At 61.3% G+C, this 14,773-nt stretch overlaps 1 protein-coding gene across 1 annotated transcript in view; it reads right to left on the minus strand.

Annotated features, from left to right (window-relative positions):
- FLT4 (fms related receptor tyrosine kinase 4) overlaps positions 1-14,773 on the minus strand; it is a 45,430-nt gene that overhangs the window by 17,398 nt on the left and 13,259 nt on the right. Inside the window, exons 2-13 of the mRNA XM_023193571.3 lie at positions 11,085-11,181; positions 9,629-9,873; positions 9,299-9,411; positions 9,025-9,187; positions 8,778-8,917; positions 8,342-8,510; positions 7,927-8,044; positions 4,987-5,141; positions 4,737-4,899; positions 2,642-2,768; positions 1,424-1,532; positions 256-618 (exon numbers count right to left, since the gene is read on the minus strand). Of these exons, the coding sequence (XP_023049339.1) occupies positions 256-618; positions 1,424-1,532; positions 2,642-2,768; positions 4,737-4,899; positions 4,987-5,141; positions 7,927-8,044; positions 8,342-8,510; positions 8,778-8,917; positions 9,025-9,187; positions 9,299-9,411; positions 9,629-9,873; positions 11,085-11,181 (1,962 nt within the window). The remainder of the gene's footprint in view (positions 1-255; positions 619-1,423; positions 1,533-2,641; positions 2,769-4,736; positions 4,900-4,986; positions 5,142-7,926; positions 8,045-8,341; positions 8,511-8,777; positions 8,918-9,024; positions 9,188-9,298; positions 9,412-9,628; positions 9,874-11,084; positions 11,182-14,773) is intronic.

A 14,773-nucleotide genomic window follows, 5' to 3' on the forward strand; every position in this document is an offset into this window, starting at 1 on the left:
AGTTGCACTTAGCAGGAGGACCCTCTTTGGGCTGGGAGCAGAGGGAGCGAAGGATCCCTGAAAGCTGGACTCAGGGTTTGTGCATCGGACAGGAGCGCGGCGCGCCTCCGCAGGGGGAGGCGGAGAGTCAGGAGGGGGCGCTCCTGCAGGCCAGGGCTGTGAATAGACCTCCCTGGGGCGAGCCACGCCGGGGCAAAGGCAGAGGCAGCTTCGGCTAGGAGAGCGCGTCCCCGCCCTCCCCGCGGCCAGCCTCACCCTGCACCGACAGGTACTTCTTATGGCAGTGCTTGTCATGGCTGCGCCGGTCTTGCACTTCGCACACATAGTGGCCCTCATGCTCGGGCGCGACGCGGGGGATACTCAGGCTGAGCGTGGCGTGGCGCGCCCCAGGCGCCACCTCCTCCAGGCTGGCGGCCAGAGGGGTGGCGAACAGATGCACGTTCTTGCAGTCCAGCAGCAGCGGGTTCCCGTGCGCATCGTGCAGCGTGGACAGGTTGAGGCGGTACCAGCGCAGATGCTCGTACTTGTAGCTGTCCGCTTGGCAGCTCAGGAGCACGGGCTGGCCCTCTAGTAGCTCCTCGGATGGCTTGGATTCGATGCTGAAGCCGTCGGGGATGGCTGTGGAGGGAGGAAGAAGCCCCGTGACACTGCCCTGGGAGTTTGCTCACCCATCCACCTGCCGCCCCGGGGTCTCCTGCGTCCTTCCCTCTCTCTCTCTCTCTCCTGAAGGAGCCCCAGCTGGACTGCGTGCCCCCACCCCCGAGAAGCTCAGGTCATCAGGAGTTCCGTGACACAACTCAGTGAGACTTGAGCCCTCATTCTCTCTTGAAGCTTGCCATGGCCCACCCCATGTTCAGCTTGGAACAGTGTCTTCTCTCGCTTTTCCCAGTGCCATGCGCCCTTTTCCTTTTGCCTCTCTGGTCCCTTCTGGTGAGGCTCTTGTGGCCTCCCCAGCCCCCAGGTGTTCTCTGGGGCTCCATCTCTCTGCTGGTGCCCTGATTTACATTCTGGGACCCAGTGGTGTCTTCTCCTGGGCTCAGCTCTCCTGAGGTCACTAGCACATTTGAAAATCCGAGTAAACCACAGACCTTCTCCCCAGAGCAAAATTCACATGTGACTCACAAGGTCCCAGGGCTTGGGAAGGGGAGAGTGGGAGGGGGTATAGCTAGGAGGAGCTGCAGTGAGCCAAGGGCATCCTTGAAGGAGGAACCTCAGGGTTGGGGATGGAGGACACCATTCCATCCCAGTGCACCAGCACCCAGGCCCTATGCTGGTGACCCTCAAATCTATTTTTCCTGTCTACAACTGGTGGGCCTTGGATCTCTCTCCTGGGTGCCCCATGGACCCCAGAAACTCAATGCGCCCAAATCTGCCCCCTCCTGACCCTCTACCCAGGCCTGCCCGCGATGGTCTGGTCACTCACTGGTCACATAGAAGTAGATGAGCCGCTCATCCTGGCCCACCTTGTTGGAGACCACACACTTGTACATGGCGGACACGTTGGCATTCTGGATCACCAGCTTGCTCACGGTCTGGGAGAGCACAGGCAAAAGGATCCATTTCCTGCCCAAGTTCTCCCAACCTGGGCCCTCCCCTTCTGCAAGAAGATCACTGTGCCCACCACAGTCATGGGGGAAACTGAGGCTTTGGACTGGAGAAGACCGAAACTCACAGGACCAGGGATGGTGAGGCAGGGAAGAGAAGGCCCCTGGGCAGCAGAGGGAGGCAGCTGCCCAGAAAAGTCAAGGGACAGTGCATGGGACTGCTGGCCTAGGCTGCGGTGACGTCACAGGGCAGCCTTTGGCAGGACCAGAGAGACCTCTGGCTGGGACTGGGCTCAGTCTGTGGCTATGCTGAGGCAGCACCAGGGTCAGTCCAAGCCAGGGTGAGAATTCAGGCTGTGGTCACAGCAAAGGCCAGTCACTTCTGGATGGGGTCAGGCCCAACCCAGTCGCTGCTTGCTGAAATCCTTGTGAGATGCCCTCCTCAGCCCAGGACTGTCCACAACAGCAACCCCTGGGTCCAGGGTTACTGCAAGGGGTGGGGATGGCTCCCAGAAGGACCGAGGCCCCAGGGAGTAGGAAGCCTGAGACACAGGGGAGGAGGGAGGGCCATAGGCCCGGCCTACCATCCAAAGACCCCCACCCCCACCCAACCCCCAGCTGGGCACTTCCTGTCCAGGACTGGAACAGGAAGAGGCTCTGGAGGTGTGTAGGAAAACAGGAAGTGACTGGAGGAAGTAGGTGCCTTTGTTCAGTACCCCCTTCTCGGCGTTGCCCCCAGGCCGCGCCAGCGGCTCAACAGCCCTCTGTGCAGACCTGGTCAGCCTCCAGCCCTGTCCCCTCCTGGCCCTGGGGCCTGTGGGCCTCAGGGGTTCATGGCCCGGCCAGGTGGCCTTGCATCTCAGCTTCCTTGTCTGGGAAGCCGCCGGAGGTTCGCCCTCCATCACAAAGCCGGAGGCTGGCCCTCTGACCTTTCTGCAGGCAGGGTGGCCGAGGCCTACAGACTGCAGGAAGGTCACCCGCTCTCGGCCGCTCTGCCCAGCACTCTGGAAGCCAGGTGGAAACCACACAGCAGTAGTGGCCTCTCTCTCCTCCCTTCTCCTTCTCCCTGGGCACTCAGCAGCACGGCTGGCCTGTACCTTATTCTTCCCCTCCACAAACTCGGTCCAGGTATCCAGGCTCTCGATGGGGTTCACAGCGTCCTGCGTGGTCACTGCCCTCCAGTCGCGGCACCGTGGCATGAGGTCTCGCTGCTGCCGCCGCCGGCTGCCAGAACCAGAAGAGGCGAGGGCAGGTCAGGGATACAGGCAGGAAGGGCCCACTTCAGGGGCGGGGTCAAGCCCTCGTCATACCCAGTCACCTTCTCATACGGGGTGGTGGGCAAGGCTGGCCCTTGGGCCTGAGTGAGGGAGATGGGAAGGGGACTTTGTTTTTTCTTTTCTTTTCTTTTGAGATGGAGTTTCACTCTTATTGCCCAGGCTGGAGTGCAATGGCATGATCTCGGCTCACCGAAACCTCCGCCTCCTCGGTTCAAGCGATTCTCCTGCCTCAGCCTCCCAAGTACCTGGGATTACAGGCGTGTGCCACCACGCCCATCTAATTTTTTTGTATTTTTAGTAGAGATAGGGTTTCTCCATGTTGGTCAGCTGGTCTCAAACCCCCGACCTCAGGTGATCCGCCTGCCTTGGCCTCCCAAAGTGCTGGGATTATAGGCGTGAGCCACCGTGCCCGGCCTGTTTCTGGAGCTCTGTCTCCCACCCTTCAGGCTCAGGACCCGGCAACCCGTCCTACACAGGCTGCCAACACCACCTTCCTGTGTCCACTGTCCCTCACGCACATGCGCACCCTGTCCCACTTCTCTTGCTCCTTCCCGCAGAGGCCACCTTGGCTCTGCCCACATGGCTGCAGGGGCAGCACAGTCCCATTCTGCCCCAGGAGGCGTCTCTGCTCAGCCTCTTCCTCTCTCCTGCTTTAGGAGCTGCGGCCTCCCTCTGGGCTGCGTGTGCACCCCCAGCAGCCCTGGCCTCCTGCCAGGATTGGGGGGTGGCCTCAGGGCCCCAAGGGAGGCTCCTATCTGCCCCTGTGGAGGAGCTGAGCAGGGACTCCCTGAAGGGCTCCATCACTTGGCACAGAGCATAAAGGTGGCACACCCAGAAGGAAGGACATTTGGAGGTGCTGGCAGCGAGCTGCAGGCCACATGATCTAGGATACCTATGAACCTTGGACATTTGGGGCCGGCTCAGGCCACCCCTACCGAGCCACCCCCACGGACCACAGCAGAGCCACAGCCAGTGGGGCCACCCTCATCTCCCATCTACGTTCTCAACTCCCATCCCGCCCCAGTTTGACACTAGGATCTCTTGCTAAAAGGAAAACCTGAGCCATGTCTCCACTCCTCAACACCTTTCGCTGGCTCCCTAGTGCCTTCAAGCCCTGCCCACCTGGGTGCCCTCCTCTCATCCCCTGCTCGTCTAAGTGTCCTGTGAAACCCATCTGTCCTGCTGGCATCCCGCTCAGTGGAGGGAGCGTGGCCCAGCAGGTGGGGGAGGGAGCGTGGCCCAGCAGGTGGGGAAGGGGACCGTGGCCCAGCAGGTGGGTGAGGGGAGCGTGGCCCAGCAGGTGGGTGGGGGACCGTGGCTCAGCAGGTGGGTGAGGGGAATGTGGCTCAGCAGGCGGGTTGGTCCTGTTGCTTACAGCTGTGCCCCTGGGAAAGCCGTCTCCCTTCTCTGCCCTGTTTCCCTGTCTATAGGGGGTGATGTGAGTGCTGCACAGATGAACTGAGGCACGTGAGCACACATGGTGAACCGTGGGGCTCAGTGCAACCATCCCGGAGGCTCAGATAACACCCTCTCAGACCCCTGCCCCACTGGAGGTGTCCTGCTGGGTGCTCAGAGGCACGTGCTTCCTCCTCCCTCCAGATGATGCAATTATGTGTCCAGAGGTCTTCGCTCTTGAGGGAGGCGGGTGGGGGCCGGACCCATCCTTTGTCCAACCTGACCAGCTGGTGGAGGAGGGGTGCAAGGGAGGCTCTGAGCCTCACTCAGGCCAGGTGAGGCCAGGGATTGGCTATAGCTGAAGGTAGGGTTCCAGTTCAGAGCAGGGCCCTGGGGAGGGGTACAGGGAAGGCCTGGGTGGTGAGGGGCGCCATAAAGAGGGTTCCTCATGGCCGAGGCTGAGGGCGGGGGCTGTGGCTATGCAGGGGGCCTGAGCCCTGCACGTAGGAGCTGTACTCACAGACTACGCTGGGCAAACATCTTGCAGGGTGTCCAGGGCCGCCAGTGCCAATGGATGCTGAGGGGCAGGGGCACACCATAGGCCGTGCAGGTGAGGGCCTGGCGGCTGTGGCGCGAGTAGATGCTGGGGGAGGAGGCCTCCTTCTCGTGTATGTGGGGGGGCACTGGGGGTACAGCAGATGGCCGGTCAGCTGACCTCCAATGCCACGCCGCCCACCGCCCACCTGTGTGCTCTCTCATCCCTGGCCTACCATTCACCACCAGCTCCAGGCTGATGTTGCGTCTGAGGCCAGCAGCGGAGTTCCACAAGGCGAGGGTGTAGATGCCCGTGCTGGCCTCTGTCACCTCCTTGAGCACTAGGGCATGTGGACTGTGGCGCCCGGACAGTGCCTTTCCATCCTTGTACCTGGCCAGGGGAGGGAGGTCAGGGCCCATACAGATCCCACCTCAGCCCCAACCTCATTCTGGCACCCCCAGCCCCCGACCCCAAATACACTGTCAGGAGGAGGGAGGGGCTGGCAGGAGTGCAGGGTAGGGCGGGAGACACTGGTCTGGGAGCGGAAGGCCTAAGTCCCTGGAGATATCTCCAGGCCGCATCTCCCAAGTGTGACAACCATGTCAGGCGGCCGGCTCAGGGTCATCGGTCACTGAGGTCTGCAGTAGCATCCCCTGCCTTGCCCCAAAGGCTCTGTGATCTCTCCACAAGCAGCGAGATGACCATGTCACTGCTGGGGCAGCCGCCTTCACTCTCCCTACCTGTGGCTGCAGACAGCCTTCTTCAGCCAGGCTTGCCCAGCCCAGCCCAGGAGGATCCCACACACCTGGCTCCTCCACCCAGCCCGTCTGTGTGTTTGCTAGACCATCCACCCAGTCACTGCTCGCCATCGACATGTGATGGTGCCATAGGAAGGGTGGGCATCACAGGAAGGCTGGGTGGGCACCACAGGAAGGCTGGGTGGGCACCCAGATGTGGCAGGCCTGGAGATCCTGTCCTCTTTTTTACAGACATCTGAAGGTGTGGAGGTGCAGTCCCTGTGAGTAGTCTAGCTCCTTGCCATGTGTGTGGCCCCTCCAGACACGTGGCCTTCTTGCTGTCCACCCCCCACCCCAAGGCCTGTCTCTCACTGCCCGCCTCGCTGGGACACTCATTTCTGTAGCCAGGAATCTGCAGGGCTCCCTGCCTCCTTCACTTGGGTGGGGGTGTGCAGCCTTCCTGCCTATCCTATGCTGTGGCCTCCCCCTGCCTTGCTGTGTCTATTGACTGCCCATCTTCCTCCTGGGTTGGGAGCCCCACAAGGGCAGGGCTGCCTCCTGCAGAGTTGCACCCAGCTCCCTACGTGTCTGCTGCACACGTGAGGAAGCAGATGTCTCAGCCCCAGAGGGTGTGCTGGGGCCCCGGCAGGAACCTATCTCTGTGGCCTGGACTCTGTATGGAGATACTCCTCCTTTGGACAGGTGCCTGCCCCAGTGCTGAGTGTGGTAGACCAGAGGGACACCGCAGTGTGGCCCGGGAAAGGCATAGCCCTTGGGCAGAGACCAAGAGAGAAGGGGATGCAGGGACCTGATCTCAACTGGGACACCACAGCAGGGACCCAGAGGGGAGCTGCCTGGCCTGGGGTCACAGAGTGAGGCAGGGCCGGGCAGGGGCGGAACTGAGGTGGTGCTGTCTGCGTGGCTCTGGTCCCGAGTCTGCCACTTGCCAGATCTGAGACCCTTTCATTGCCTCAGCGGAGGAGATGACATGCACCTTGCAACTGTCGTGAGGTTTAACTCGGACAGTGCCAGCAGCGTGCTGGATACACTATGGGTGCTTCAGAAGCCGAGGACCAGTCTGTCTGTGTGTTTGCCAGACCATCCACCCAGTCACTGCTCGCCATCGGCACGTGATGGTGCCATAGGAAGGGTGGGCACCACAGGAAGGCTGGGTGGGTGCCATAGGAAGACCAGATGTGGCAGGAGTGATCCTGGAAAGCTGTTCTGAGAGGCAGCTGCCTGAGGATCAGGTAGACCCTGGATGCAACAGAGCTGCCACCTGCCCAGAGCAGGCTCCGTCCTGCTGGCCTTGGAGGGTGGGGGACAGGGCCCAGGAGTCTCCAGGAGCTGCACCTGTGAGTGAGGCTCCAGGATCTGCCAGTGCCCTCAGGATTCTGCCCCAAGGGCTTTGGCACTGACCAGGTGCCTTGGATGGACACCAAAGTCTGTGTCCTCAGTGGGAGGGTCACACTGGGCTCAGGGCCAGGACACCCTGGGCCTTCCCAGGGCAGACCAGCCCCCAGCCAGTGCAGGGGGCCCTGGCTGGGGAAACCCTGGGCCTCTGCTTGCCCAGCTCCAGGAAGAGTTGCCCTGCCAGGAGGGAGGTGCCCAGGCTGAAAAGGAGGAGGCTCCTGGGCTAGCTCAGAGCAGAGACCCCTCCTGGGGACTTGGGGGTCAGTTACGAATACCCTTTCTTGGCCTCTGCTTCCTCATCTATGCAATGGGGACTCAAAGTGTGACTGACCATGGGTGAGCCATGTGGATTACTCAGACGGCCTGCGGATATGTTTGTGAGGGGTGCCATGCCTCGCCCCCCTAGAGCCTGCAGGGAGCAGCCAGCAGAGGCAGAGCCACCCCTGAGGCATCCCTTCCCTGGCCCTCGGCACATTGCAGGGTAGCCTCAGTCAGCTTGCAGACCGGGGGTCTGCAGGGACTCCAGCAGCCTGCCGGCCTCCTGGAAGCTTTCTTGCTCACGGCCATATGGCACAGGCCCAGCCCAGACAATCTGTCAGTTCCCTGTGGCATCTCCACATTTCTGGACAGGCAGGTCCTGGGAGAGGCAACCTCGTTAGAAGGAGGCATAGGGAACGCTAAGCCACTGCTTCAGGGCAGGCCCTAGAGACTCTGCAGGGCAGAGAGGCATCCAGCCGTCAGGAGGCAGTTAGGAAAAGCCCCTCATGTGCCCACCACACCCACATGGAACAGAAGGCTGGTACTGAAACCTTTCCCAGTGTGGCAGGAACGCAGATAGACCCTCCATCTGGAATACCACATTACGGGCGGGTTCCCTGGGAGGTCTCCTGAGAGAGGCTCCTGCCATGCCTGGTCTCAGCGTGCAGGTCCTGATGGTGAGGACGTTGCCCTTCCTCCCCCGTGGTCTGTTTTGCCCCTTGGCTTGGAAGGGTAGCGGCGGGGTCAGGGGGAGCCAGGGCTGTTACCATTGGAACTCGGGTGGAGGGTACGCCGCCAGCTTCACAGGCAGCTTCACCAGCTCGTCTCCTGCCGTGGCCTCCAGGATGGGTCCTTTAAGCCACTCGACGCTGATGAAGGGCTTTTCTGCCAGACAGGAGAAGTCAGTGTAAATCCAGGACTGACCCGTCGTTGACTGACCAGGGATTCCCCCCATGGCCCCTGCAGCCCCAGCAGCCGGACACCTGCAGACTGGGGCTGGCCATGCAGGAGCTGGGCAGGTGCAGGAGCTGGGCAGCTCCTCCGCTCATGGCCCTCCCTTCCCTCTGGCTGGACCCCCGAATGCTCACGTGCACCATGAGCTCGGGGCCCAGGCCCACATGGCACAAGGACCCTTGTTTCCCAGGCTTGATGGCGCCTGACCCTGACCCACCCATGCCATACCATGCACAATGACCTCGGTGCTCTCCCGAAACCGCTGGATGCCGTTGTTGGCCTCGCACACGTACGAGCCCAGGTCGTGCTGGCTGACGTTGTGGATGGTCAGGATGCTGGAGAGCTCTGTGTGGGTCTGCTGGGAGCGTCGCTCGGGCACCCACTTACCCCGCTCTGCCTGCCCGCACCCAGGGAAGCCCCGCATCAGCAGCGGGTTCCTGCACAGCTACCCCACCAAAGGCACCCCTCCCAGCCCAGCCAGCGGTGGCTCCAGAAGCCTTGGACCCAGGCCCTGAGTCGTCTTTGGGTGGAACACTTGCCCATCAGACTGGGGCACCTGGGGCAGGCCTGGGTCCACACATCCTCCACACAGAGGCTCAGTGTGTGCTGGACAGTGGCAGGGACTCCTGGGGACAGGACAGCCTGGCAGGGCTGCTGACCTCACCTGCTTCCCTGGGTAGTCCCAGTCGAAGGTGACACCCGAGTTGAACTCAGCCCACACGGTGCAGTTCAGGACCAGCTTCTCCCCTACCAGCAGCTCCAGCGACTTCTTGGGCAACAGCTGGATGTCATAGAGCTCGTTGCCTGTTGACACACGCACAGTGATTCCCACGCCCTCACAGGACGACACCCACTGAGGCCAGTGAGGCAGTGACAGCCCTGCTACTGTGAATGGAACACAGCCCGGTTACCTGTGATGTGCACGAGGAAGGGGTTGGAAAGGAAGTCCTGGTCCCCCCAGGTGGTCTCGCACTGCAGGTACAGGGCCTCGCGCAGCAGCGGCGTGGACACCCGCATGCCCCGCCGGTCGTCCCACACCACCTCCTGCCCGTCTGGCCACAGCACCGAGCTTTGCTGGAGGGACAAGGCCACCATCAGTGTCCCTTGCTCCTGGCCAGACGGGCAGCTGCCTTTCCCAGGGGTGGGACTGGAGGGTCGGATCCCGGGGTGGGGGTGGGGCCGTACCGAGCGCAGCGTGACGTTGAGGCCAGGGATGGACACCAGACAGGGCACCCACATGGCGTCTTTCCTGTTGACCAGGAGCGTGTCAGGCTTGTTGATGAATGGCTGCTCGAAGTCTATGGAGAGGGAGCAAGGTATTGGGGAAGTGATGTGGCGGCCAGGCTAGGGGAGGGCTCCATGGGGCTGGGCGGTGCTGGTCCTGAACCAGCCACCTGCTGGAGCAGGTGGGGCCCCGTTCTCTCCTCTTGCCATCCCGGGGTCCACAGGCTGGGGGCGGTGTGGGCCCCAGCTGCCCGGGACCCTGCCCCAGCCTGGCCTGCCTCCAAGTCTCACCTCTCACAAACACGTAGGAGCTGGCGGCCGTGGTGCCCTCGATGCGGGCCTTGATGTACTTGTAGTAGCAGACGTAGCTGCCTGTGTCGTTGGCGTGCACCTCACGCAGCAGCAACACCTTGCAGTAGGGCCTGGCATCTGTGCCCTCACAGTCTCGCACCACCCCCGTGTCCTCGCTGTCCTTGTCCCCAGGGGCTGGTGCCTCCTGGGCTCCTGGCCAGGCCCACTCCAGGGGGTGCTGTCCCCTGGCAGAGGACAGGAGTGGTCAGGTGGGCCCCAGCGGCAGCCCATGGGGACTATCCCTGAGGAGCCTCCCTCAGGCCAAGCCTCACTAGGCTTGTCTTACCCGGAGCATGGAATTGCCCAGGGTTTGGGCGCACACTACAGACCCTGCCTGGGGCAGGGCACTCCCCGACCCCTGGGCCTCGACTAGGCTCCTGGGGCTGAGTGTGGCAGGCTGGCCTGCAGACAAGCACAGGCCTTGGATCACAGCTGGGAAGGTGGGGAGACACCACCTCCGGGGCCCTAGTGGGTGGCTCCCAGGGTGGGAGTGGGTGCAGATGACCTGGGAGGTGGCCTGGGGCCAGTGTGAGGTGTCAGGAGTGGGGTGCAGGGAGATGAAGCCCCATATGAAATGCTGATGAGGGGCCAAGCACGGTGGCTCATGCCTGTAATCCCAGCATTTTGGGAGGCCAAAGCGGGCGGATCACGAGGTCAGGAGATCGAGACCATCCTGGCTAATATAGTGAAACCCCGTCTCTACCAAAAATACAAATAAATAAATACATAAATAAATAAGCCGGGCGTGGTGGCGGGTGCCCATAGTTCCAGCTACTTGGGAGGCTGAGGCAGGAGAATGGTGTGAACCCAGGAGGCGGAGCTTGCAGTGAGCCAAGATCGCACCACTGCACTCCAGCCTGGGCGACAGAGTGAGACTCTGTCTCAAAAAAAACAAAAAAAAAAAAACCAAAAAACGGGGCACGGTGGCTCACGCCTGTAATCCCAGCACTTTGGGACACCTAGTTGGGTGGATTATGAGGTCAGGAGATCGAGACCATCCTGGCTAACACAGTGAAACCCCGTCTCCACTAAAAATACAAAAATTAGCCAGGGGTGGTGGCGGGCGCCTGTAGTCCCAGCTACTCGGGAGGCTGAGGCAGGAGCATGGTGTGAACCCAGGAGGTGGAGCTTGCAGTGAGCTGAGATCGCGCCACTGCACTCCAGCCTGGGTGACAGAGCCAGACTCCATCTCCAAGAGAAAAAAAAAAAAAAGAAATGCTGATGGGGGTGTATGGTTGAGGCTGGGGAGGACAAAAGTCACCCACAGCCTGGGAGACTCCACAGCCCCGAGGCCACTCTGCCCTGGGAGGGGCTGCCGTCTGGGTCCTCAGCCACCACCTCCTGCCTTAGGCTTCTGCAGCCTCCCTGGCCTGCCAGTGGGAGAGGGACCCCGTACCTGCAGGAGATGGACAGGCTGTCACCGGTGTCAACGACGTGTGACTCCTCTGTGATGTTCAAGGTTGGGGGGGTCATGGAGTAGCCACTCACCAGGCCTGGGGTGGGAGACAGGGTCAGCGTGGTGCTGGGGTCGTGAGTTCACACGACGTTGATCGGGCATGGTTGGGCATTCTGCATCACGAGAGCGGACCCGCTGCAGGGCCGAAGCAGCCCAGGTTCTCAGCCAGGGCAGTGTGGCCTGGCCTCGCCATGGGCACCGTAAGCAGCACCAGCCCCCAGGCCCCAAGACAGTCACAAACCTCTCCCATAGGCTCACCCTGCCTTGCCCCACAGCCGCCATCCTCACCTACACACCACCCCTGGACCAAACCCCAACCTCTGACCCCAGTGAGTGGAGCGGCTGGCATGAAGAAGCAGGGGGAGGGCTGCTGGAGCATGTCACCTCCGCATCACGGCCCCTGCAGTGCTGCTGCCCGAGGCCCTCCCCCCTCAACTGCTGACCTACACCTGTTGCTTCCCAGGGGGTCCTGCTCATCCCAGGTCCTCCCCACACCACACAGGCCTCGGCCCTCCTGCCTACTCTCTGCCAGGGGCTTCGCCCCCTCCCAGGCCACGTGGCGTCACCTCACAGGTGTCCTTTGGTTCCTCAGCTTCTCGCACCCTCACAGACCCTGCCAGCTGCCCCAGCCTCCTCTGGGCTCTCCCTGCCCAGGCCTCCCTAGACACCCCCAGACCTTCTCACAGGGCTCTTCCTCAGACACACAAACAAACCAGCCCCATCTGGCTGAAACCCACCCTCAGCCGGAGACTGTAGGCTGGCTGGGCTGGGCCTTCTGTCCTGCAGGACTCAGCCCTGCTGCCCCCACACCCTCCTCCCCGTGGGGTGGTGTGTGTGTTCGTGTTTGTGTGTGTGTGTGTGCGTGTGTGGGTCCCTGTAGGCCTGGGTGTGTGAGTCTGTGTGTGCCTATGTCTGAGTGGTGTGTGTGGCTTTGTGTGTATGTGCAAGCATGCATGTTTGTGCATCTCTGACATGCTAGCGTATGTACACATATGAGTGTGTATGTGGTGGGATCCTGGTGTGGGCGGGAGCAGGCCCCAGGGGAGGTCTGGGTCTGGAACTCTGGCAGATGCATCCTGCCGGGGGCATCCTGAGACAACAGGAAGGGAGGGCTGCATGGCCAGAGGCCCAGGGCTGCGTCCTGTTCCTCCCCCAGGTCCCTGTCCTCCTGGGGGCACAGCCCACTCTTCTGCCCCCAGGCCCCTCCAGTCCAACAGGTCCCTCGGGGTTTGGGGCAGCAGCAGTCTAGTTCTTCTGCCCTCCCGAGGACAGCTCCCTGAGGCCCCAGTGTCCTGCCCTGAAGCTAATGGGGGTGGGGTGGAGCCCAGGGAACCCTTGACCCCAAGCCACCCTAGGACGCGGCACCAGGCACCTGCTGCACGCCAAGATCTCATTTCGGCCTCACATGGGCAGCACAGTCGCTGGTCAGTGACCTCTGGCCTCTCCCTTCTATTCCTCTCTCCTGGCCAAACCCTTCCAGGCGCCACTTCACTATGGGTCCAGAGCAGGAAGGGCCTTAAACCACACATCCAGACTCACTGTACAGACTGGGACACTGAGGCCCTCCAGCCACCCTCAGAAGGTAGCACCTTGCCTGTCTGCTGCTGTGACTACCACCAAGTCTTTGCTTTGCCAGCCCTCCCCTGGGGCCCCGAGGTGGAAGGGGGTTGTGGGCTCTGCAGCCCCTTCCCCTTGGGTGGTGCCCAGCCTTCACAGCACAGCAGCAGGGCCTGCGCACTAGCAGCCCATAGCTTACACCCCTGGGGCTGCCACGAGAGGAGTCTGGGCCGGGGGCTGGGGGATCCCTGCAGAGAGGAGGTGCCCCTCGGGTGGTAAGGAGCTAAGAAGGAATCCCTCTGAGCTGGGCTTTGAAGGAGGGGGATTTTTTTCCAGGTAGTGGAAAGTAAGTCCACGCCAGGAAGACAGCTGGGCATGTGTGTGGGCACCAGAGTGGGTGGTGGTCTTTCCTCAGCGTTACAGAGGAGGGATGATGAGCACGGGGCTAACCTGTCGGGACGAATGGACTCTACCTTCCCAGTGGGCCTAGCAGGAGGTCAGGAGACCAGGCTCGAATCCAGCGTCCACCTGCCCAGCCCCATGCAGGCCCTCACTGCAGGAGAGAGAACAGCCCCACCCCACTGAGGTCTGGAGTGTGGAGCTGGTGGTCCCCCTTCTCAGGAGTGCACATCCAGCACACACCTGCTAGCTCCACTGTACGGCAGCTGTCAGCCCAGCTTCCTCCGATGGCGCCCCTCTGTTCCCAAGATAAAGCAAGGTGGGCTGGGCCTCTGCCCTCCAGTTGCTGCCTCTCTCCAGCTTCCTCTCCCAGGAGGCGTGGCCCTCCTCCTCCCATCCTCCCAAAGTGCCTGTTGTTTTCCTGTCTTGAACACTTGTCCTTTTTCCTCAGACATCCCTCCTTCCTTCTTTCCCTCCCTAGGGTCTAGTTCCCTCTTTAGGGTCTAGTTCAGGTTTCCTCATCACTCAGGCAGCATCAGCCTCTTCCTCCTCCTTGAGCTCCTGCTAGAACACAGTAAGTCTGAATTGTGGTTTTATGATCACATCTGAACAGAGGCTCAATTTTATTCATCTTCCTAACCCCAAGACAGAGATGTGCAAAGGAGGTTCAAGGGGTGGATATAAGAATGGTTGGATGGGCTGGGTGCGGTGTCTCATGCCTGTAATCCCAGCACTTTGGGAGGCCGAGGTGGGTGGATCACGAGGTCAGGAGATTGAGACCATCCTGGCTAACATGGTGAAACCCCGTCTCTATTAAAAATACAAAAAATTAGCCAAGCGAGGTGGCAGGCACCTGTAGTCCCAGCTACTTGGGAGGCTGAGGCAGGAGAATGGCGTGAACCCGGGAGGCGGAGGTTGCAGTAGAGCAGAGATTGCACCACTGCACTCCAGCCTGGGTGACAGAGCGAGACTCTGTCTCAAAAAAAAAAAAAGAAGAAGAATGGTCGAATGGATGATGGATGGAAATGGGATGGATGAATGATGAATCAGATGAATAAATGGACGGATGGGTGGACAGACAGATGGGTGGATGGGTGCGTGGGGAGGAAGGTGGGTGGGTGGATGGGAGGATGGGTGGGTGGATGGGAGGATGGATGCATGGATGGATAGAAGGATGGGTGGGCGGGTGGGTAAACTGGTGGACAGATGGATGAGTGGGTGGAAGGATGAATGGATGGATGGGTGGAAGAGTGGGTGGACGGGTGAAAGGAAAGTGGATGGGTGAAGGGAGGGTGGGAAGTGGAGTCTGTAGGAGCTTCCTCCTGGAGGCATCGTGCCACCAAAGGAAGCACCTGCATCACCGCTGGGCAGGACCATCCACGTGCTTGCCCATCCACGCAAGCTCTCCTTTTCCATGACATGCCATAATTTATTCCAGTGACCCCTCTGCCTTCACCAACCTTCCACTGTGCCCTGTGTGTTTGGCAAACTTTGCTGTAGACCTCACTGTCGACTCCGAATGTCCCTTCCTGTCTTATGTGAAGCCTGGCTTTCTGGCCACGCCACTGCCCCTGGGCGGTTACTGCTCTCCACCCCACATGCCTGAACCCCTCGCAGCCGCCTGCTCTCCCTACAGCAGTCCCTCTGGCCTGAACTCCTCGAAGCCACCTGCC

This window comes from Piliocolobus tephrosceles, chromosome 4 (genome assembly GCF_002776525.5).
Source record: "Piliocolobus tephrosceles isolate RC106 chromosome 4, ASM277652v3, whole genome shotgun sequence".
In the NCBI taxonomy this organism is placed as follows: domain Eukaryota; kingdom Metazoa; phylum Chordata; class Mammalia; order Primates; family Cercopithecidae; genus Piliocolobus; species Piliocolobus tephrosceles.